This window comes from Bufo bufo, chromosome 10 (assembly GCF_905171765.1).
Source record: "Bufo bufo chromosome 10, aBufBuf1.1, whole genome shotgun sequence".
NCBI lineage: Eukaryota > Metazoa > Chordata > Amphibia > Anura > Bufonidae > Bufo > Bufo bufo.
This window is the reverse complement of record NC_053398.1, coordinates 18,183,682-18,208,421: the sequence shown is the minus strand read 5'-3', so window position 1 is coordinate 18,208,421 and position 24,740 is coordinate 18,183,682. Positions and strand designations below refer to the sequence as shown.

At 42.9% G+C, this 24,740-nt stretch overlaps 1 protein-coding gene across 3 annotated transcripts in view; it reads right to left on the bottom strand.

Annotated features, from left to right (window-relative positions):
* Positions 1-6,547: 6,547 nt before the first annotated feature.
* The window catches only part of SHANK2 (SH3 and multiple ankyrin repeat domains 2), a 514,254-nt gene continuing 496,061 nt past the window's right edge, over positions 6,548-24,740 (bottom strand). For all 3 annotated transcript variants that reach the window (XM_040409073.1, XM_040409075.1, XM_040409074.1), the window contains 2 exons: positions 20,059-22,441; positions 6,548-7,804 (listed from right to left, as the gene is read on the bottom strand). In XM_040409073.1, coding sequence (XP_040265007.1) covers positions 7,258-7,804; positions 20,059-22,441 — 2,930 coding nt within the window. In that variant the 3' untranslated portion in view covers positions 6,548-7,257. The remainder of the gene's footprint in view (positions 7,805-20,058; positions 22,442-24,740) is intronic.

Sequence of the window (24,740 nt, the reverse complement as noted above, 5' to 3'; positions counted from 1 at the left end):
TCCTTTGTTTTTGCGGACCCATTGAAATGAATGGTTCCGCATACGGTCTGCAAAAAGAACGGAAGCGGAATGAAAATACGTTTGTGTGCATGAGCCCTAATTCTGCTGTGTCATTGAGCTTACCTTACATCCATATAATGACTCTTAAAGGCATATTATCTTTTCTGCTTCTGTGAACACAATATATAACTGTTATATGACATCCAGAAACATGAAGTCACAGTAAATAACTCTTTCTGTCTCTAAGGCTACTTTCACACTAGCGGCACAGACCTCCGGCAGGCTGTTCCGTTGGGTGAACAGCCTGTCGGATCCATCCTGCCGCTAGTGAACGTGTGCCCCGGACTGCCGCTCCATCCCCATTGACTATAATGGGGGCGGAGGCGCGGCGAGAGGCTGCCGGAATAAAACTACATGTCCGACATTTATTCCGGCAGCCTCTCGCCCCGCGCTGCCGTGCCTCCGCCCCTCCCCCATTATAGTCAATGGGGACGGAGCGGCAGTCCGGGGGCACACGTTCAGTAGCGGCAGGACAGATCCGACAGGCTGTTCACCTGACGGAACAGCCTGCCGGAGGTCCGTGCCGCTAGTGTGAAAGTAGCCTAACATATAAACATAAGAACTGTATTAAATTTTTGGGCAAGTCAAGCTATATAAACATATAAGCAACCTAGGACAGGTCTTAGCTGGCCAGCTACATGGCCCTCGGCACGACAAACCCAAGTAGACGCCAGCTAGGGGCAGACAAGCTATAACCTTCGCCAGTTTATGGCATAATTTAAAGTATATCCGTGTGAAGCACCACCACTTTTCTTTACACTGCGGAAAAATGGTGAGAAGCTCACAGTCACAAATTATAGTGCAAATATGGCATGCGCAATTATTTGCGAGATTTTTTTTTCACACAATAGCAACGGAAATAACAACCCCTTCCTGACCGCCCATCATAAATTTAAGTCGGAAGTCGGGTATTTAAATATGGCACCAACTCACAAGCTCAGCAGGCACCATAGCCACCGGGTGCCGGATCCCCGCCGATCTGATATTGATGACCTTTCCTGAGGAGAGGTCATCAAAAGTAAAAAAAGGACAACAGAAGACAGGGTGTGTTGAGCTTAAAAAAAAAAAAAAAAGACAGTTACATTTTAAAGCGCAATAAAAATTATATAACTGTGATGTAATTGTACTGACCCGGAGAATGAAGGTAACAGGTCAGTTTTACCGCATAGGATTTACTGTAAAAAGAAAACTTTGTTTTTTCACCCCATTTGAAAAATTTTCCCCAGCTTCTCATTGCATTTCTATACAACAGTAAATGATGACATTAGAAAGTACAACTTGTCCCGCCTATCAAAAAATAAAAAAGTTATGGTTTTGGGAAGGCAGGGATTAAAAAGAATGAAAAAACTGAAAATGGCTCTGTCCTGAAGGGTTTAATAAATGTCCCCCACTGTGTTAGGAGCAGGAAAAACGGGCAAGAGTAAGGATCGGAGTTGCTGTGACAAGGGCCAAATTGTGATACAACTGGTCAGAGAATGTCTACAGGTGAAACTCGAAAAATTAGAATATCGTGCAAAGTTAATTTATTTCAGTAATGCAACTTAAAAGGTGAAACTAACATATGAGACTCATTACATGCAAAGCGAGATATTTCAAACCTTTATTTGTTATAATTTGGATGATTATGGCTTACAGCTTATGAAACCCCAAAGTCTCAATTTTGAGGTACCCTTTGCTCAGGGGGTATGGATTAATTAGCTGATTAGAGTGCGACACTTTGAGCCTAGAATATTGAACCTTTTCACAAAATTCAAATTTTAAGCTGCATTAATGCAATTCCTTTTAATTTGCATTACTGAAATGGACTTTTGCACGATATTCTAATTTTTCGAGTTTCACCTGTAAAAGGGCCACTCTTGTGGTGTATGTAGTGGTTAGTACCTACCAAATGTGATCCAAGGTAAGTCAAACAGTGGACCAGTGACAGGTTCCTTGGTGCCTAAGGCACATTGTTGCACTGGGGAGCAAAGGCTAGCTTCTCTGGTCGGATCATACTGTAGAGCAAATTGCTGACAACGTTCCTACTAGCAATGATAGAAAGGTGTCAGACACAGGATATCACGACATGCAGAATGTCCATGCTGACCCATGTCCACCACTAATGTGCATGAGATAATGTGGCGTATGGCTGCGTGGTCTGAAGTATCACATTTTCTTTTACGTAATGTGGACGATTGGGTGCATGTGCGTCACTTACCAGGGGAAAGAGATGGCACCCGGATGCACTATGGGGAAAAGACTGCATCAGGATGGATCTGCATGATATAAGGCTTTAAATGGGTTTCCAGACTCCCGATATTGATGACCTATCCTCAGGATAGGTCATTTATCTTATCATTGGGGGCCTGACACCCCCACAGATCAGTTGTTTTCTGCAGCCTCCGCCCCGGAACTATCACTGTGAATTGAGACGGAAGCACAGCTCCGTTCACAGTGTAGTGGTCATGCTGGGTTACTGCACCTCAGCTCTAACTGAAATTAATGGGAGCTCAGCTGCAGTAACCCAGCATGACCACTACACTGAACGGCGCTGTGCTTCCTGTTCCATATATAGTGCTAGTTCCAGCACCAGAGGCTGTAGGGAACAACAGATTGGCGGGGGAGTGGGGTGTCGGAACCTCTCCAATCGGATATTAATGACCTATGCTGAAGACATTATTATCAGAGGCCTGGAAAACCCCTTTAAGGTTTTACTGTTATGGGTGATTGGTGTATACTTTAATACCTAATATAAATTTTGGTGGTATTTGCTGTCAAAGGAAACAAAAGATGAATTTTAATCTAGGCTTTCCTTCACATAAGGCCTTATGCACACCACTGTTATTTTGGTCCGCATCTGAGCCACATTTTTTGCGATACGGATGCGGACCCATTCACTTTAATATGGCTGCAAAAGATGCGGAGAGCACTCCATGTGCTGTCCGCATCGGTTGCTCTATTCCGTAGCCCCGTAAAAAAAAAAAACAAAAAAAAAAAATTCATGTCTGTTTTCCAGACAAGAATAGACATTTCTATTATGGGTGCCCATTCCGCAAATTGCAGAAAGCCCACGAGCGGCATCCGTGTTTTGCGGATCCGCAAATGCAATTTGTGGACCGCAAAACACGGCACAGTCGTGTGCATGAGGCCTAAAGCAGAGATTCAGTTCCCTGCCTTAGGCCTCCTGCACAGAACCATATTTTTCATCTGTGTGCTATCCGCATTTTTTTGCAGATAGAGCACTGACCCATTCATTTCTGAGACCATACACACATGTATTTTTTGCAGATCCGTGTGACCGATCTGCGACTGACAAAACATGCCCTACTGTGGTCTGATCTGCAGATGAGGCCTCTTGCACATGACCGTATCTGTTTTGAGGTCCGCAAATTGAGGATCTCCAAAATATGGATGCGGTCCATGCACATCCCAATTTTCACGGGTTCTATAATTTGTGGAACGGATGCGAATAGTGCATGGATGAGATCTTTTTTTTTTTTTTGCGGAATGGGTCTGGTATGCAATCTGTAAGAAAAGGGGATTGGATGCGGACCAAAAATCCAGTTGAGTGCAGGAGGCCCTACTGTTGATGGGAATGAGAAAAATGTGGAATGCACACAGAAGGTATCCGTATTTTGTGTACCAAAATACAGACACGGCAGTGTACACAAAGCCTTAGGGTCCATTCACACGTCCGCAATTTCGTTCCGCATTATGCGGAACGGAATTGCGGACCCATTCATTTCTATTGCGGCAGCACGATGTGCTGCCCGGATCCGGAATTGCGGACCCGCACTTCCGGGTCCGCAATTCCGTTCCCCAAAAAAATAGAACATGTCCTATTCTTGTCCGCAATTGCGGACAAGATTAGGCATTTTCTATTAAGTGCCGGCGATGTCTGTGTTTTGCGGATCCGCAAAACACACACGGACGTGTGAATGGACCCTTAGGAGTGGTGCGTATTTGGAAGCCAGAACCAGGAATGGAACATGAACAGAGAGAAACTCTAAGGTCTCGTCCACAATTCCGTGTTTCACGAACGTGTGCTGTCCGCATTTTCCACTGACAGCACACGTACCCATTGATTTGAATATGTGTGTTCACACACTAGTATTTTTTTTACAGACTGTGGGTCAGTAAAAAAAAAAATCACGGAGACACGCACTTCTTTGGTCTGTGGTGCGGACCAAACACTCCCATTGAAGTCTATCGGTCCGTGTAAATCACAGACCCAACACGGATTGCATCCATTTTTCACGGAAGACAGAGAATGCTGTTGAAATTAATTTTCAGCTGAGCAACATCTGTGGATTACGGATGACATGCGGAGGGTAAAAACGGACACACGGACCCATCAGACATCTTTACGGATGATACATGGACGCTTTTTTTCACAGACGTGACACTTACAAGGAAATGTGGACGAGGCCTAATGGAGATATTTGTACCTTTTTCTGTTCTTTTTGGACCCAATCCTGTTTTGGTTTACAAATACTAACGCCAAATACGCAAGTTGTTCAGATGGACTGCAAATCTCATTCTGAGCGCGGTACCCTCATTCCCTACTTTATAGAGTGTAAAGACCATTCATTCAAGAGAGTTGGCAACTTGGTATCGTTTTATTGAATCCAAAGAGAACATTATGTTTTCTGCAATCAGAGCCACAATCTTAGTGCAATATGATATTTATTTCTTACAGTAATTTGGTTGCCATACAATATAGTATTGAGGATTTGGAAAAAAGTGCAATTACAGTAGCTTGAATTTTTTTTCAAATCTGTTCTTTATGATCGGAATTAAAAGCACAGAAAATACAGCAACGTTAACAATGTGAACACAGGCGGTAACACAAACGAGAGAAACAGACGCACCCTAACCAAAGAAAAATTTTGTCGGGTGGGTGGGGGGCACCTGTGCTTAGTGTCGGCTCTGAGGGGGTCTAATTCAAATGAAAAGCGTATGTTCTGCAGAACTGCCAAATGTAATTTAATGGAACACGTTATCACAGGGAGGAATACACAAAAAAAAAAGGGGAAAAACAAAACAAAAGCCCCAACAGTCACACCTAGTCATTTGTAGAATATAACAAAATAACTAAAGGAGAATCGCTGAATTTCTCCGTCACTGGCAGCTGTGCAAGTTTTACACAATTTACAAGATAATTTTTAATTTTTTTTGTAAAAGTTTGGTGCTGTATACACAGAAATTACATAAACTAGATATGTCAAGAAAAAAGTCTCTTAAATTACACTATTTAACAAAAAGTTCAAAGCCTAAACTCCCCAGCGACTGCTTGTGTGGTTCATGGTCTCCATTTATTTTTTTGTCGGTACAATTTCCTTGCACATTAGAGGAGCGCGTGGTGGGTCGGCGGTCACTGTCCGCTGCCGTGTAACCGGAGCAATAGCCAGACAGTTCATATGCTAAGTACTTATGGCAACTTTTCATATATATATATATATTTTTTAAGGTTTTGTAATTTTTACAATTTTTTAATAGCAAATATGGACGATCACTTTACGCCCCACACATCCTTCCATAAAACACCATGTAAAAATAGACTATATATTTAGCTCTTTAAATGTTCATTGTGTTTCTAGTAAATAAAGATTTATATTAGGTGCCTGAAAAAAAAAAAAAAAAAAAACCCTACTCAAGTGAAAAAAATAAATAAAATACACATCCATTCTAGGGTCTTCATTGTTTGTAAGACTGACCCATCATCTACACACCCAGAGGCAGACATTTTATGGGCTGGGCCGAAAATATGGCCTATACATTCACTAGAAACCCTGAGGCACAGAGTGAACTGATCGGCTCAGAGATGTCCCTAGAGCAAGGATCAGCAACCTCCGGCACTCCAGATGTTCTGAAACTACAACTCCCAGAATGCTCTATTCACTTCTATGGGAGTTGTGAGAACAGCCGAGCACGTTTGCATGCTGGAAGTTGTAGTTTCACAGCAGCTGGGGTGCCGGAGGTTGCGGAGCCCTGCCCTAGAGTATTGGATGGGCCAACAAAATGAACGAAACATGTTGGGTGCCTCGGTGCGATCACCGGTGTCTACGGGGAGGCAGTGTAAAGAAATGTCTGCTCTCCCTGAGTGTAGGCGATGGGTTCACGTGAACTCGACGTGAAGGCAAATGTTTTGATCTCAATGTCTTCCGTAGTCATCCCCTTCCACAGCGACGACTCTTAACGCAGGCAAACGTCAACAGTAACTGGCACGTCATAGAGAGGTAATACCATATTCATTAAAATACAAAAAAATAGCATGGCCTTTCCGATTTTTCTATCTTCTGCAATTATCAAGTGGAAGACAATGATGGCTGCAAAACTACTTAACAGGTTCGAGAAGTTCCACCACGGAACAATGGACTAAGAAAAAACTTGGGCTTGGGGGGGGGGGGAAGAGAGAGTGATTTCTTTTTGTAGGTAGTCTTGCCCCGGCTTGAAAAAAAAAAAGGTTAAACAACCATAAACCATCTCAAGTAAAACACCTTTTTGCTTTTTTTTTTTTTTTTGTATTTTAGTTTACTTTATTACAACAATAAATTTAAACTTTGATACAAATTAGTACCTGCAAAATAATACCACATAAGATCTACAACCCCTTCCAGTCTCAGAGTGGCTCGGGTGGGGGATTGGGAATGGTCACCCAGCCACACAAAAAAAAAAAAAAACTGCAGAGGCCTCTCTGACGCTGAACAGGGGTACATGACTTGTTTCCATTAGGGGTTCAAGTTAACTTTTTTTTTCTCCAGATCTTCAGAAACCGCTGCATTATCCGTACCCACTTCCGAGGAAATATTCATTCTTCTGTGAAGAAGTTCTATAAAGGTAGAAAATACAACTCAGCTCAGCTGGTTCAGATGCATTCAAATGAGGCGGATTGTTTTCTTTATTTTTTTTCTAAAAAGGTTGCACTAATGTTTTTTCTTCCAAATATTTATTCCACAGAAATAGTATTATTAAATCACAAAAGTTCTTTTTTTTTCCATTTTTCTTCTACAACTATAGTGGCACAAAGGCTGCCCAGTAGACCAGCCACTTGTCTCCTTAAAATATTGTGCTTATAAATTATCTGTACAGCTATTTAAACTTGCAGTAAAGAAAGATAATCATATTAGGATTTTCCTTAAGTATTTTTAAGGGCCCCGTTAAGAATTTTTATTTTTCTGTCGGGAAAGGAAAACAAAGAGGCAACACAAGGTACTTCTATCTGTCCAAGAGTTGCTTTAGTGCTCGTTCTATGTTCATTCGATGCCCTACTCTCGTCACCCCCAGATCTATCAAATCTTCTTTTTGAAGGCTCGGTAGGTGGGTTCCGTCAATTTCATTGTCCATAAACATCTCCTTGTGTTCGCCAAGGTGCAGACTTTCCAGCCAGTCGGCGACATCTTGTTTAGTCCACATGTGGACAGGCTTTGCTGAAAAAGGCTTATTGGAAATTGGCTGTTGTAAAATTGATGGGGAGGGGGACCTGCTTCTCCCTAAGTTCATGCCAAAAAGATCCCCTGTAGGGGGCGGAGTTGGTAGAACAAAGACGTCAGAAATGGAGGCAGCTGGAGCTGACAGAGGACCAGGTTGGATATCTCTGGTTATCTCGGCAAGAGGGCTTGGAGCTCGCCTCATCCCGGCAATCCTGCTGTCGAAGTCGGGCGTCCTGTTCTGCAGAGTAATTGGCTGGTTTGCTCCAGGACGGACAGTGAAAGTGACCGTGGTATTTCTGTTACCTGAGACCGTACTCAATACATCTGTGCCCCTATCGAGAGAGAATAAAAACATCAGGGCACATCGCTGGGATACTGAAAGGTCTATAACACTTATGCATGGTAATCACAGGAGTGTAATACAGAATAAATCAGTACATTGATGGGCAAACTGCGGCTCTCCAGCTGTTTTAAAACTACAAATACCATCATGCCCTGCTGTAGGCAGACTGGGCATACTGGGAGTTGTAGTTTTACAACAGCTGGAGAGCTGCAGTTTGCCCATCCCTGAATAAGTAGGAAGACTACCTTCAGAGCTCAGAAGGAGCGCTCCTGTCCCCCTAATTGTCCATTTGCATTATTATTACTGTGTGCTCTATAAGGGGTTTCTCGCTAATATATTCTATGTCACGCTCTAAGCCTGCCTTGTGAAAAAGATTCACACAAATAAAAGCTATTAGAAGGATTTTAAGCTTTATTCACTTTTTTTTAAACACACTGCTATTATCTTGAACAGAACCGTACATTCATGAAGAAACAAAAGAGTTATAGCTCTTGGAATGCAATTATTTATTATTATTTTTTTAAATGTGCGTGGTCACTAAGGGGTTAATACACAAATGTTAAATGTAAGTATTAGGTATTCAGTTGTCAATCGGGCTATATGGGCATGAATGACCTGAGCAGTCCTAATAAAACATACACATCAGCCTGCTTGTTGACAGTTTCCAGACAGCAACAGTAGATTCTCAAACAGTCATACTTATAAATGCTAGACTGTGCATCTGCCTACTGTATCTTAATTAAAGAAGGCGCTTCAGTTTTCAGAAATACTATGAAACCTCTCCAAAGACCACCCTTTATCCCCGACCAGATTTCCTATGATGGCTTTTCAGTTCCACCACTATTCTTTGAGAAGGCCACCCCCTTAGAAAGTCACTTTCCAATGTAATTTTGGGTGGTGGTCTCAAAGATGTTTCACTGCACTTCAGCCCAAAGCAGGGGCAGAATGGTCATGGACCCTACTGGGAAATTTCCTGGTGGGCCAATGCCCAGGAGGCTGCCTGAGCCCTCCTCACGGCCACCGGCAGTGTACATAATGATCGGATGCTCTCAGCATTAATGAATGCTAGGAGCATCAGGTACTTATGTATGTTCCTGGCAGGCGGCCGCAGGTCCCCCTCCGGAATCTGTATTGCCGTCTTTAGGATGGAGATACAGTTAAATAATGCAGCAGGAGCGGCAGTATTCTGTGCTGCACTGTGATATTTGGTTCTGCTGGGGCGGTATTTTGTGCCGCACTAAAGTATTGCTGACCCCACCTACTTCTGTTGTCTCCGCCTTCTTGTGTTGTCCCTCCTCCTTTAATTTCACTTTTTTTTTTTTCTTTTTCAGGGCCATTTGAAGTTGTCAGTCCGTCCCCGTCCCATGTTGTTCACCTTGGTATCCAGTATCTCTCTACTTCTGATCACACATACGTCTCATGAGGTCTATGCAGAGCGCACAGGCCACAAAGTGAAGCCATCCTCCAGGTAAAGCAGTGCTTATGAAGACATAACTGCCCAGTACAGAGCTCTTAGGCCCTCAGCCTGGCATTCTGTACAATGAATATTTCATGCCATGCTTTACTACTGTATTATGAGTGGTGCATTATTAATGGGGCACTGAATGTCCCTGCAGACACCGGTGTCACTCTGGCTGATCATCAACCTCTCCATCAGATTTCAGTGTGGACTTACCCGGTCACGCAGAACATAATCAGTTCCAGAGCTGCCTCATATTGTAGAGTCTCTTAAAGGGGTTTTGTCACTTCACCAAATGGCATTTATCATGTGGAGAAAGTAAACACAAAGCACTTACTAATGTATAGTGATTGTCCATATTGCCTCCTTCGCTGGCTTGGTTAATTTTTTCATTACCTTTATACCCTGCTCGTTTCCAGGGGTTACGGCCATCCCTGCAGCGCAGATACGAGGTGGGTAGGACGGGAGCTGCTGCGCATGCGTGCCTATATGCGCTCCCACAGTCCCAGCCATCAGGGACACAGGCACTTTATCCTATAGTGTGATAGCACGGCCATCGCTGCCAGATTGCAGGGTTGTCGTAACCATGGAAACAAGCAGTGTATAATGTGATAGAAAAATGAATTAAGCTAGCAAAGGAAGCAATATGGACAATCACAATACATTAGTAAGTGCCTTGTATTAGCTTTCTCTACATGATAAATGCCATCTGCTAATGTGAGACAACCCCTTTAAGGTTGGATTCACACATGCAGTTTTTGGTGCAATTGTTCTTTTCTTTAGCCAAAGGCCAATGTGGAGAAGATCGAAAAAGTCTTCCCTCCAAGGGATATTCCATATAGTTCAATCCTCCACTATTTTGCAAAGTAAGAGGGCCCATTCAAACGGCCATATGAACGGGTCCGCACCCATTCTGCAATTTTGCGGAACGGGTGCGGACCCATATATTTTAATGGGGCCGCAAAAAATCTGCATCCATAGTTCTGTTCCGTGGCCCCACAAAAAATATAGATCATGTCCTATTCTTGTCCGCAATTGCGAATAGGCATTTTCTAGAGTGGCGGCCATGTACGGTCCGCAAATTTTGGTTCGCAGACGGCAGGTATCCGTGTTTTGTGGATATGCAATTTGCGGACCTCAAAACGCATATAGCCGTCTGAATGAGCCCTAAATGTTGTAAATAGTGAAGAAATCTACAGAAAGCCTTGAAAGTAATCTGGCATTTCACCAGTTAATGGTACGCTGCTGTGTCAGAACCTGGCTCCACTGAGGTTACTCTACTGGGTCAGCCCAATCCTGTTTTCCAGGTACTTATTGGTTGTCAGTTTTGCTAGTATTCTTCTGAATGACCACTAGATGGCGACACAGCACAATGACTACCTGTCAGACATGGACAACCATGACTGCATTGTTCCTTGTGACACACTCGGGGAGGGACTGCACTCTTGTATCTGGCGTGCTGTTACTGACAGGCCTCATTCTTCATAAACCCGAGAGAGTCCAGATTATTTCAGCAAATTTTATGTTTAAACATTTCATTCAAAATTCTCCAATCACCTGGGGAGGCCATAACCAGAGTCATTTTCTTCTATGCGTCAGTTTTTAGAGAACTAAAACCATAATACAGCACCTCTGGCAGATTTTGGTAGTCATGTGTTTTGGGGGGGTCATATTTCACTGCACTGATCCGGAGTTACAGCCTTTACTGCATTCACTGTTCTACTGATTGTTACTGGAAACAGTCAGCAAGCTTACAGACAGATGTACAACCAAACAGCTTAGCTGAGCTCCTATAATCCAGGGGGATCAGTTAATTTTTCATTATGCAAATCGCCAGAGCAAGCTCTGTGCAGACAGTCCACAACCAGGGACTGTTCAGCGACTTCTGCCCTGAAGTCTGCAGAATTGTAAACGCAGCTCAGGGGAGTAGCATACAGGCTGGAACTCAGAATGTGTACACATGCTGTACATGCCAGCATCATGGCTGGTGCTGCAGTGGTCACATGAATGTACGGCAGGAAAGTATACTGAGCGCCAGGGACCACCAGGACATTGGTGCTGGAGCTGGGAGGGACGAGACCGTAGAGTAATGTGTGCTGTTTTCATTATATGGTTTATAGCACAATGCTGTGACAGATCAGTTATTTGGTGAGTTATTTCCATCAGTAAGGACCCGAGCCCGTGCTGCAGACAACAAATAGGCACAGGCACCGGCCATGTGCACTCCTGGTGCGGATGTGGACCCATTGACTTGAATGGGTCCACAATCCGCAAAAGACAGGACATCTTCTATGGTTTGCGGTGCAGAGGCACGGACCCGAAAGTCCAAGGAAGTGCTTCCATGGACTTCCAATCTGTGCCTCTACTTCACAAAAAAAAGATATGAGATTACCATGGTGCTGAACAGAAGCACCACACGGTTTCGTCCCGTACTTCCCGTTCGTGTGCAGGAGACCTAACCAATGGAAATCACTGGGGAAGATTTATCAAACTGGTGTAAAGTAGAACTGGCTTAGTTGCCCATAGCAACCAATCAGATTCCACCTTTCATTTTCCAAAGGAGCTCTGAGAAATGAAAGGTGGAATGTGATTGGTTGTTATGGGCAACTAAGCCAGTTCTACTTTACACCAGTTTGATAAATCTCCCCCCCCCTGACTTGTGTCCACAACAATATCCGCTATAATACATCTCATTGCAGATTTTGACTTCCCAAATGAAATCGCACTTGCGGCAGAGTGATCCGGCAAGCAGTTCCGTCGCCGGAACTGCCTGCCGGATCATGCAATCGGCATGCAAACGGACAGCATTTGTAACCGGATCCATCTTACAAATGCATTGCAAGAACGGATCCGTCTCTCTTGATGTCATCCGGAGAAACTGATCCGTTATATATTTTTTTCACATTGCGCAGACCGGAAGGACGGATCCAGCATTGCAGTATTTTTAATGCCGGATCCGGCACTAATACATTTTAATGTAAATTAATGCCGGATCCGGCATCTGATCCGGAAATTTGGATGGAGATAATACCACAGCATGCTGCGGTATTTCCTCCGTCCAAAACTCCGTTCAGTGACTGAACTGAAGACATCCTGATGCATCCTGAACGGATTTCTCTCCATTCAGAATGCATTAGGATAAAACTGATCAGTTCTTTTCCGGTATTGAGCCCCTAGGACGGAACTCAATGCCGGAAAAGAAAAACGCTAGTGTGAAAGTACCGTAAAACTTGCAACAAAAACTAACATTTAGGCTGGGTTCACACGTGACTGATAGCTGGGTGTTTCTGCAGCAAAAATATAGCAAAAAACATACTGATAAGATGCAGATTTCATTCTTTGCTTTGCAAAGGATGAAATCTGCAGAATAATCTGACATGCTGCAAATTTAAAATCTGCACCACAAGTCATTTTCTGCTGCAGATTTTTTCCGCTACTCGTGACTGAGAATTGCTAAAAACACATTCACTTTGCTGGAACTGCACAAAAATCCGCAACAGCAAATCTGTAGCTAATCAGTCATGTGTGAACTTGCCCTTTGGGTGCCTTCTTACACAGCAGATTTTGTTGCAGAAAGTTTCTGCGTCTGAAAATTGGTGCCACTCCTCTGAACAGGGCGTGTAGAAATGTATGGGTATGCCGTTAAAAGAACCCCCCATACACATTAATGGAACTGATTTTCAGTTGCAGATACTGTGTGAAGGCACCACTAAAAATCCACAAAAAATGCAGATGAGATTTGTTAAAATCCACTTTACTGCTACTGTATTCTGCCACAGATTGTCCACGATCCTTTCATTGCTTGTATAATGATTTGGAATATTCATAACACAGGCAACCTATTAGGCCATAGGCCATGGCAACCCATCAGCGCCCAGCAATCATATCATAAGGTGCTGATAGGCTGACAGAGGGGGCACTTAATGTCACAGTCACCATTGATCATGGAGATGATTGTGCGTTATAAGGTAGGGGGCAGTGCAGCAAGAAGGCTTTAGACTACCACCGGCTCCCAACAGACAGTGAAGCTGAGCTGGAGTCATTCACAATGCTGTTAGAAAAGCAGTTACTGTACATGCAACCTAGAGGTGATGGCTGGAAGCATCTATAGATTTTGGGAGCGGTGTTTTTCATCATAACCTGTATCCGTGTTTCCAAGATAATAAATTAACCAAAATAACTGTGCCAAAGGGGCGAACACTCAGGTATCATTGGCCCCACTGGCTCAGAAAAGGTTGTGTAAAGTTTAATGTAAATGAGTTGGAGCGTCTGAAGTCTATAGAGAAGATTCCCTGGAGGTGACAGACTGCCTCAGTACAAAATATGGGTTTTGAAGTTTATTTTTTAAATATTTTTAGGCAATTTGTGAATTTACATATCAAAACCTGGAGACAGATAACGTCTTGGAATGTCTCCATCTCCAGGCTCTTTTCAGCAATTCTGTTCTGATTACACTGGTTTATCCTATGGATACTGGTGCGTCGGCAGATGCGGTAGCACTCTATATACCAATGGTATTTAACCACCTGTTGTGAATGAATCTACCACTCCCAATATGTTCTGACAGCTGCTGGCTGTCAGAGCATGGTGAGAGTGGTAGTTTCACAGCAAATGGAGAGCCACAGGTTGGAGTGCACTGCACCACACCAATGGGGTAACTAATGCTACAAATGAGTCGCCCACAATTGTTGGGGCCACATAGAAAAATGTTCCCTAGATACTGTCGAGCCAATGTACTAGGTAACAGGATAATGTCCAAGATGCTTGGTTTACTGGGACGACATCTAGAACTTTGAAAAGGCAATGTCATGTGTATTCCAGCCAGGCTACATATTGAGGCCTGCTTCAAGCAGCTATTACGTGGCCACAATTGGGGTATAACGGTTGCAATGTCTAGACGTGGCTCTGTTGGACTACCTTACTGATGATCTGATTTTGGTTCAGTAGCGCCTCCAGTAGGATCAGGTGTTGTAAAACTGATCTTGTTAACATTAAGTTGTAAGATGTAAGTGGATGAGGGGATGGGTGCACCATCCTAATTACTAGTGAAGCAAAACTGCCCCAGCCCAGAGGTACAGGGTACAGTCCTACCACCTAAGACCGGGGTCTGCAACCCTCAGCACTCCAGCAGCTGTGAAACTACAACTCTCAGCATGCACACTTGTTCGGCTGTTACTCTCATTGAAGTGAAAAGAGGATTCTAGGAGTTGTAGTTTCAGAATGGCCGCAGATCGATGATCCTTGACCTAAGACTTAGTTCTGCAGTAGATACCTGGATCTGACTATCTAGAAGAATTACTAATATGCATTCATATGTACTGCTCTGTATCTGTACAATTGACAATGTGCCTGCAAATATACGGCCAGTGTTCTATGTAGGATCAGAAGTTTATGGGCCCCTTAGAATTAGGAGCCCTGTACTGATTGTTATGTATGCTAAGCCATTACATTAGTCTTATCCCTAAAGGTGAATTTTTAATGGTCGTACAAATTAAGAACAGGCTCCAAAGAGCGATAGGTTATGTAAGCGCCACCAGTTCGAGGCAATCTTTGCATGTATTTCAGCCGTATATAATTCAAAGCAGATTTTGATAGATGAGAAGAATACTACACACACTTCTGAAGAACCTTTGGCACTTTAATTACTTTATTCTTCGAAATTAAAAATGTTACATGGCTCGCAGGCCCATATATTCCGAGAACGCCAAGTTGTAGCACATACATTCCAGCGCAACGTTTCGGGGGTCATGCCCCCTTACTCATGCGTGAAGATCAGGTGTAACCAACGACCTTAACACCTTAAGGACCCTGCCATTTTTCACCTTAAGGACCAGGCCATGTTTAACAAATCTGACATGTCATTTTATGTGGTGATAACTTTAAAACGCTTTATCTTATCCAGGCCATTCTGAGATTGTTTTCTCGTCACATATTGTACTTCAAGACAGTGGTAAAACTGAGTCAAAATATATATTTTTTTATTTATAAAAAAATAAATAAATTTACCAAAAATTTGGGAAAATTAGCAAATTTCTATTTCTCTACTTTTATAATAGTAATAAATCCAAAAATTGTTATTACTTTACATTCCCCATATGTCTACTTCATGTTTGGATCATTTTGTGAATGCCATTTTATTTTTTTGGGGACGTTAGAAGGCTTAGAAGCAAATCTTGAAATTTTTCAGAAAATTTCCAAAACCCACTTTTTAAGGACCAGTTCAGGTCTGAAGTCACTTTGTGAGGCCTAGATAATAGAAACCACCCAAAAATGACCCCATTTTAGAAACTAAACCCCTCAAGGTATTTAAAATTGATTTTACAAACTTTGTTAACCTTTTAGGTGTTCCACAAGAATTAATGGAAAAAATTTTGGGCAGATTTTCAATTTTAATCAATTTTTTTCCACTAACAAAGCAAGGGTTAACAGCCAAAAAAACCTCAATATTTATTGCCCTGATTCTGTAGTTTACAGAAACTCCCCATATGTGGTTGTAAACTTCTGTACGGGCACATGGCATTGCGCAGAAGGAAAGGAACGTCATATGGTTTTTGGAAGGCAGATTTCACTGGTATAATTTTAAGCTGCCATGTCACATTTGAAGCCCCCCTGATGCACCCCTAGAGTAGAAACTCCCAAAAAAATCCCATTTTGGAAAGTACAGGATAAGGTGGCAGTTTTTTTAATACTACTTTAGGGTACATATGATTTTTGGTTGCTCTATATTACACTTTTTGTGGGGCAAGGTAAAAAATAGCTTTTTTGACACCGTTTTTATTTTTTGTCATTTACAATGTTCATCTGACAGGTTAAATCATGTGCTATTTTTTATAGAGCAGGTGGTTACGGACGCGACAATACCAAATATGACTACTTTCTTTGGTTGTTTGTTTTAGTTTTACATTATAAAGCATTTTTGAAAAAAAAAAATATATATTTGTCTCCATATTCTGAAAGCCATATATTTTTTTATTTTTTGGGCGACTGTCTTATGTATTTTTCCCGGTATGAGATGACTGTTTGGTAGTATTTTAGGGTTCTAATGACTTTTCGATCACTTGGTATTACACTTTTTGTAATGTAAGGTGACAAAAAATGGCTGACTCTTTTTATATTTTTATTTTTTTACGGTGTTCATCTGAGGGGTTAGGTCATGTGATATTTTTATACTGCAGGTTGTTACGGACGCGGAGATACCTAATGTGTCTACTTTTCTTATTTATTTATTTTATACATTTAACAGAATAAAAGCATTTAAAAAATAAAAATTATGTTTTAGCGTCTCCATAGTCTGAGCCATATATTATTTTATTTTTTTTGAGCGATTTTTATTTTTTTATTTTATTTATTTATGTTTTGCACAATAACAACATTTTTGAATTAAAAAAAATCATGTTTCAGTGTCTCCATATTCTGAGAGCCCTAGTTTTTTTGGGCGATTGTCTTAGGTATGATGTCATTTTTTGCAGGATGAGATGAAGGTTTGATTGGTACTATTTTGGGATGCTTATGACTTTTTGACCGCTTGGTATTACACTTTTTGTGATGTAAGGTGACAACATTTTTTTTTTTTTTTGGACACCGTTTTTTTTTTTTTTTTTTACGGTGTTGACCTGAGGGGTTAGGTCATGTGATATTCTTATAGAGCAGGTTGCTACGGACATGGCAATACCTAATATGTATGATTTATTTTATTTAAGTTTTACACAATAATATAAAAAAAAAAAAAACATGTTTTAGTGTCTCCATAGTCTGAGAGCCATAGTTTTTTTTTAGTTTGGCGATTGTCTTGGGGTAGGGTATCATTCTTGTGGGATGAGATGACCGTTTGATTGGCAGTATTTTGGGGTGAGTATGACCTTTTTGATTGCTTGCTATTTACACTTTTTGTGATGTAAGGTGACAAAAAATGGCTTTTTTTTTACATCGTTTTTTACAGTGTTCATCTGGTAATGTGGTATTTTGATAGAGCAGGTTGTTACGGATGCGGAGATACCTAATGTGTCTACTTTTCTTATTTATTTTTACATTTAACAGAATAGAAGCATTTAAAAAAGAAAAATTATGTTTAGATTGGTACTATTTTGGGGGGCATACCCCTTTTTGATCGCTTGGTGTTGCACTTTTAGAGATGTAAGGTGACCCAAAGATTTCTTTTAGCACAGTTTTTATTTTATTTTTTTGACGGTATTCATCCGAGGGGTTAGGTCATGTGATATTTTTATAGAGCCGGTCGATACGGACGCGACGATACTTAATATGTCTACTTTTCTTTTTTTCATTATAAAAAAAACTAAAAACTTTTTTTTTTTAACTTTTTTTTATATTTTTCCCAATGTGGGACTTCACCTTTTCAGGGTTTGATCCCTGTTTTAATTGAGTACAATATATTCTTACACAGTAAGATATATTCTTATAGTTGCCTAGGAGATCCAGCCCTTCCGCTTAATTTTGTGTCCTTAATATTTGGTTACAAGGGCACATTCCCATGTCTATCCTGTATGAATTGTAACCAAATATTAAAAGGACACACAATTAATCACCCTAGGAAAGGATATGAAATTCCCATGTACCACTCTGCTACTTGTATGACTAAGAACATTATATATGGCTTAAGATGCCCTTGTAGCATGTGGTATATCGGACAAACAAAAAGAAAGATACGAGTAAGACTTAATGAACATAAATCAAATATAAAAAGATATATGGAGTCCACAGAAAGCAGAAAAGGATAAAAATAAATACCAAGAAACCACATTGTTGCAATATTGTCAGGAAAGGAAACATAAATGGAATAAAATAAAATGGGTAATATTGGGGTATATCAGACCGGGGACAACTCCTGAAAATAATAAACGTTAATTATTGCAACATGAGACTAGATGGATTACTAAAATGGAAACATTAAAACCAAAGGGTCAAATGACATGTAATTTCAGGGTATCTTTGTTATATGGTGTAACTAATGGATTGTTTTTAAATTAGAATAGGAACTTAAATCAGACTACGGCCATACCGCCGAATATTTAAGGCCGTTGGTTACACCTGATCTTCACGCATGAGTAAGGGGGCGTGACCCCCGAAACGTCGCTCTCGAATGTATGTGCTACAACTTGGCATTCTCTGAGTATATGGGCCTGCGAGCCATGCAAAATTTTTAATTTTGAAGAATAAAGTAATGAAAGTACCAAAGGTTCTTCAGAAGCGTGAGTAGTATTCTTCTCATCTATCAAAATCTGCTTTGAATGATAAACGGCTGAAATACATGCAAAGATTACGATTGCGGAGTCGGAGTGAGACTCTAAGTCAGCCTGGTGTTACTGGTGTTAAATAACAACATACGGGAGTATACAGATTGATTATAGTGACCAGTACGAGGCACCCATCTATATGTTCACACTTTTTGTATCACTTCAAGATCCATGGCAGAAATTCAAGGCATAAGGTGCCCATATACCCGCAGCAGCAGGGCCGGTGCTACCATAAGGCAAACCAAGCGGCTGGGGGAGGGCGGAAAAATAAACGTTCCTTTTTTATTTATTTTTTTAAATCGCTTACTTGTGAGTTGCGCTGCAGCACCGCCGGCCGCCTGCCCGCGCTGTGCGGCCCTCACTTACAGAGTGGCACGGGCCCAGCAGCACGGCAACACGGTCACGCCAGGGGGGTGTGACTGGCGAGTGGCGCAGCGGCGGCGGGCGGCAGCAGGGACTGGAGCTGACTGTGTCTGAGTCTGACTCACACACAGCCAGATTGCCGTAGCAGCAGGACAGGTGGGTAGGTGATCACTGAGCGCACTAGTGCCAGAGTGCACGGCATAAATGTGTTTTAAAAAAATAATTACACAGACAACAATCATAAATGGAGAAGGGGGGGATGGTGACCGTGACCAGATGGGAAGGGCGACAATGTCTGTAGTCTGTGACATGGGGATGAGGCCAGGGCCGGCTGGGGGGGATGATGTGCCATGGGGGGGGGGGGGGGGGGGACATGGATGGAGGGGGAGAAATGTGACATGGAGGGGGAGAAATGTGACATGGAGGGGGAAAATTTGACATTGAGGCCTTGAGGGGGAGAAATGTGACATTGAGGGGGTGAAATGTGACGTGGAGGGGGAGAAATGTGACATGGGAGTGATGTGACATAGGTGATTTGACATGGAGGGGGAGAAATGTGACATTGAGGGGGAAAAGAGGGGATTATGTAAAAAGGATGAGGAGAAATGTGACATGGAGGGGGAGAAATGTGACATGGGTGGCTGATGGCTGACATGGGGGGCTAATCGCTGATGAATGGGGGCTAATTTCTGACAAAATGTACTTCGCTTGTGTTGGCAAAAATCCTTGCACCGGCCCTGCGCAGCAGCTGTCAGCCAAACACTTCTTTGACTGATAGCCATTACTTCCGACTCCCTCCATACACAAGTATGCTGGGTTTTGCTGAGCGTGCATGTGTTTTCAATGGCAGAGGAGAAAGCCATTACCCAACTCCTAGTGGCGGCTCACCTCCTGCCAGAAAAGTGAATGATAAAATTCAACTTGCCCAATCCCTCTTCCAGCATCATCTGTCATGGGAGAGTTGGGCTTTGCTTAAATCTGCTGGTCTGGTTGGTGATGGTTTATGGGGGGGCCTTGGATTTTGGTTCCCAACAACTTGGTTTGTAATTGTTACCATATATTTGCCTTGTTCTGTTATACCCTCAATAACACAAAAACTAAACCTACAGCCATTTGTGTGTTAGATGAAGCTTGGTGGTGGGAATAGTGCATGAACAGCGCTTACTGTACCTTGTGCTGAGACCTGCGGGTTTCATCCCAGTCAGTGAATCTAATCCTTCTCCCGGCTTTGTGGACTTTTCTCTGTTCATCTGTTGCAAAATGGAATTTAATTCACTAATAACATTGGCTTTGGGACTTGGCATGACTAGGCTTCTCACGTCTGGGGCATCGCCCCATAACTTGGAGGTCCTTAGCTGCCCAGCTTTGGCTATACTGGGCTGCATCCCTAGTGGAGGAGGAGGTGGAGCAGGGGGAGGGATAACAAAAGTGTCCATGTTTTCTTCCAGGACGGCATCCTTATAAAGTGCATTGCTTTTGTTCATTATGGTCTTCGCTTTTGGCTTCGGAGGTACTGGGGGCTTGTCCACTAGAAATGCTTGCCCATCTGCATAGACTGTACATGTGTCCAAATTTTCGCCACCTTCTGAGGATAAAGTGGATATGCTGGAGACGGTGGAAACAGTGCTTGTCGTCTCTAAGTGGTGGTCGCTGCCACAGCGGCTGTCCACCTCCTCGATCCCAGAGTCCGTGACGTTATCAAAGCTTTCTGGGTGTTGCATGTATGAGGCAGGCAGGCAGTTCGACAGAGACCCAGGCTTTTTACTTTCCAAAGAATTAGAGGCAACATTGGGATGATATGGACCCAGGGGTAGGGTGCCATTTTTCCTCTGCATCAGCAAGTCTGCCAGTGTTGTTGATGGCATCGCAGAGACATCCTCGGGGATATCAAAACTGTTGGCAAATTCAAGAGGAGGAGGCAGTGGCTCAGTGAAGATAAAGTCTTCATCTACATCTATTGAGGCAAATGGTGGAGGAGGGATGCGGAATGGGAGGAGGACCGGTTCATCCACCGAGCATACAGATACAATGGCTTTATTGGGGGGAGCTGGCAGGCTGGCATCACTGGTTTTTGGTAACGCATTCTCTACGTTATCAGGTTCTGCTGCTGGAGTTGCTGTCGTTGGGTTTTCCAGAGAGGCCTCTTTTTCTACGTCTTCGTTATCGATAAGCTCATCCTCTGCTTTGGTGGTGTCTACCGTATGCACCATGAGCAATCCGGCGGTCTTCTGCTGTGAGGTGTCCATAATGTTGATCAGCATATTCTTTTTCTCTTCGTGACGTTTTTCTTCCTTTGCCATTTCGGTGTCGTGTTTACTTTCGGTCTCCTGTCTTTTTAAGACACCGCGTTGATTTTGCCTACCGGTGCTGGCAGCTGCAGCTGGACTTTCTGCGTTAGGGCGAAGCTTCGTATCGATGAAAAGAGGCTTGTTGAGATCAGACTTGTCAGTTTCCGTAGGGCTAGGACTGGGCTGACCTTGATCTTTCATAGCTCTGTCTCTAGCCGCTAATGCCAGTGCCAGCGGTGAGTTCGGATCTAGTAACTTCCCTGTAACTGGATGCATGTAATTTCCGGAAATGTTAAGTCCTTTAGCCAAGTTGTTTTCGGGTCCTTTTCCCTTTCCTGATCTTACGTTGTTTGCACCGCCATGGTTTCCGAATGCATTAGCTGTTCGACTAAGAATTAGCGAGGACGGACCCACAAATTGCTTAAAGCTCTCCTCATTGCAGAACATACCCTCATCGATAGACTTCGAGTGCCGTAACCTGGGACTGGGTGTTGGCCCCACGCTTTCATCTCCCAGGTCCGTAGACAGAAAAGCAGGAGAGTGTCGTCTGGCCTCTAATCTTTTCTCTCTGTCCCTCACTGCTCCAGCAATGGCTGCAGCAAATGGGCCGCTGACGCCGAGGGAGTCATCTGGCCTTAGCTGTCCTTGGTGCTCCGAGGCTTGCAGGTCCGTCTCCGTGCTACTTCCCTGGCTGCTCTTTCCGCTGCTGCTAGTGGAAGGTTCTTTGATGATGATGGTCGGGATGGGAATGGAACATGTTTTCTCTGGGCTATCTTCCACGTTAGACTGTTTGACCAGCATACCCTTCCGCCTAGCAGGTTTGGCTGGCACGTATACAGCCTTATTTCCAAACTTTCCAACTTCTGAGTAAGGGTTTTCGGGTAACTGGGCTCTCTTATTTCCAAAGTTCTGCTGGGATGACATTTTAGAACTATAAAGATCTTCAGAGTCTAAAGAAAACCTATCTGTCTCACGTCGGTAATACATGCTCTTGTCCCTCATTATCGTTCCCATGTTATCGGAACGCACGGCTGGTAGTGGAGACTTTGCGCCTGTGTTCTGGTTGAAGGTAGGCTTTATGGTTCCATATCCTCTAGGGGTTGGAGACTTGGGTGAATTAAATGGCAAGGGTGAAGGAGGAGGTGGTGACGGAGGTAACGTTGCTGGAGGGGGTGGAATATCTTCTGATGCATCAGGCATGGATAAGCTTCTTGTAAACTTTAACATTGGAGGGGCCAAAAATTGCCTTTCTTCTTCTGTTATACCTGCAGAATACAACAAGCAGAATATAAGATCATTATAAAAGATCCCCCTGTACATAAACACCCATAGTCACAATCGTTGGGTTTGAAGTAACAAATTGTAAAGGCTCGGTGCACTTTTGCATGCTTTTCATATTGTTCCAGAGCATCCAAAAGAAAAGAAAAAAATGAAGGAACTTTGCAAATAGTCAAAAATCTCCTTCCGTTCTCTTATGCAGACCTATGTGCCTTGTGTCTGGTTGCAAGCCACAAACTTGAAAAAGATCCTGTCACTTCTCCTGAAATAACTACTTGCTTACGATTCTGGGACATCTTTTCATGTAACTCTAGTTTGTGCTGTTCCTCTATTATTCATACAAGAAGATTATGAATAAATTATTTGCAGTTTGCAATAAAGGTCCATCTGGGTGTTACAAGTTTGGGGTGTCCCTGCACAGTCACTGACACTAGCAGCACAAATTGGATAGTGTCACCACCCCTCCCCCCCCTCTTAACAACCAGATGAACCTTTATTGCAGTCCGCTGGCAATTCATTCATAAACTTCTAGAATGTATAATAGAGGAACAGCATAAACTAAAGTGATATGAAAGGATATTCCAGAATTATTACCTGAAGAAAGCAAGTAGCTATGTCAGGAGAGGCGACACGTTGTGTTTGTCAGTCATACTGTTGGCTGAATGCTTGTTCTCAACATATGCATGCTTCGTTCAGCTGAGCATGCATGTGTCCAGGGGTGAAAGCTCCCCTCTAGCAGTGGCTTATCTTCCTGAGAACAAAAGCACCAGCCGTGTGGAAATCCAACAGCCCAATCTTTATCTCCCCCATCTTCCACCATTGGGGGACAGCCAGGAGTCCCGGTGGCTTCGGCAAATCTGGCCAACATCTATGTCTGTTACCAAGAAGTAGGAGGCAGATGGATCGGTGTGACTGCAGGATCAGACCACACAGGACTGGTTTGTAGCCATGAACTCACATGGAAACTGTATATACAAAACTATATATTTTATTGAAAAGCTTCTTCATTTTTAGATGCACTGGAGCAGTACAAATGGTCACAATTATGGACATACCCTTTTAGGACTATGTGACTGATTTTATTTTTTTTAGTAGCAGAATTGCTTTTTTTTCTAGGACTACATATATATATTGTACTCATGCCAGTTTCTGCTGAAGCATCTGTGAGATTGCTCTCATTGGTCCGACCAGTTGCTGGTTCCCTCCAAACAGAAATACCACATTGGATTCACCCTGTACAATGTACATACAGATTCCTAGAAGAGGGCACTGTCCACGAGCAATCTCCTCACTATGGTTCACACCTACGGTTTGGGCTTGTAGACCGTCAGCAGCAAACATACATTAAATCACAGCGCCTTATGTCTGTGACGTCGTCCATTCTGCCTACAACACTGGATCTGTCCATGTTCTGTAGTCGAAGTGAATGAACATACATTTTGCCTACAGAGCCAATCACAGGGCGATAACCAGCAATAAGGATCATGTATTACAACTGGCTAAGGTCTACGTGAAACCTTAAAGGACCATGTCCAATAAATCCAGTTATCTGAATGTGGAACATCCATAAGGCAAAGTCTACGCGGAGACACTTGGTCCTGCACAACCTCAATATTTCCTATAATGTGACTACAATCTCTGGCTTTCTATGACCGAGTGGACAAACTGTAACAAACTGCCAACACGGTAATTTACCCTGAACACTACAGTCCAATACAGTATATCTTCCATGTACTTTATCATTTAGCTATAATATCCTGCCTACACTCAGTGCGCTGCCTGTGCCGTTCATAGTGCGCCCTGCGCTGATGAATGGCAGGAAAAGTCTAAGCCATATTGGTACACCATAGACTTTTTCCAGGGTGCGGGTGCCCACAGAGAGGGCCCTGAGTGCCGCCTCTGGCAGCCGTGCCATAGGTTCGCCACCACTGTCCTATGAGGTTGCGAGAGGTTGTGTTGAAGTGATCTTGTGACTTTACTGTGTAGCCTTTGCCTTACAGTCACTTTCTAATTGAAGCAACCGGTCACAGAAACAATATAGACCTAAAAGTGGGAGCAGCATTAATTAGCAACACCACATTAAGAATGGAATGTTGTGTTCTAGAAAACAAGGGAACAGAATGAGAAAGCAACATGAAAAAAACATTAACACAAAGAACATTTGTCATCTGTTTTCCACTGACAAAGGTTCGGTTTCAAGTACTAGAAGCTTTGGTTGGACTTTTCAGTAGACAGTATGAGCTCTGTGTGCCCAACCCTTAAGGCTGGGGTTATATGGAGACTTTT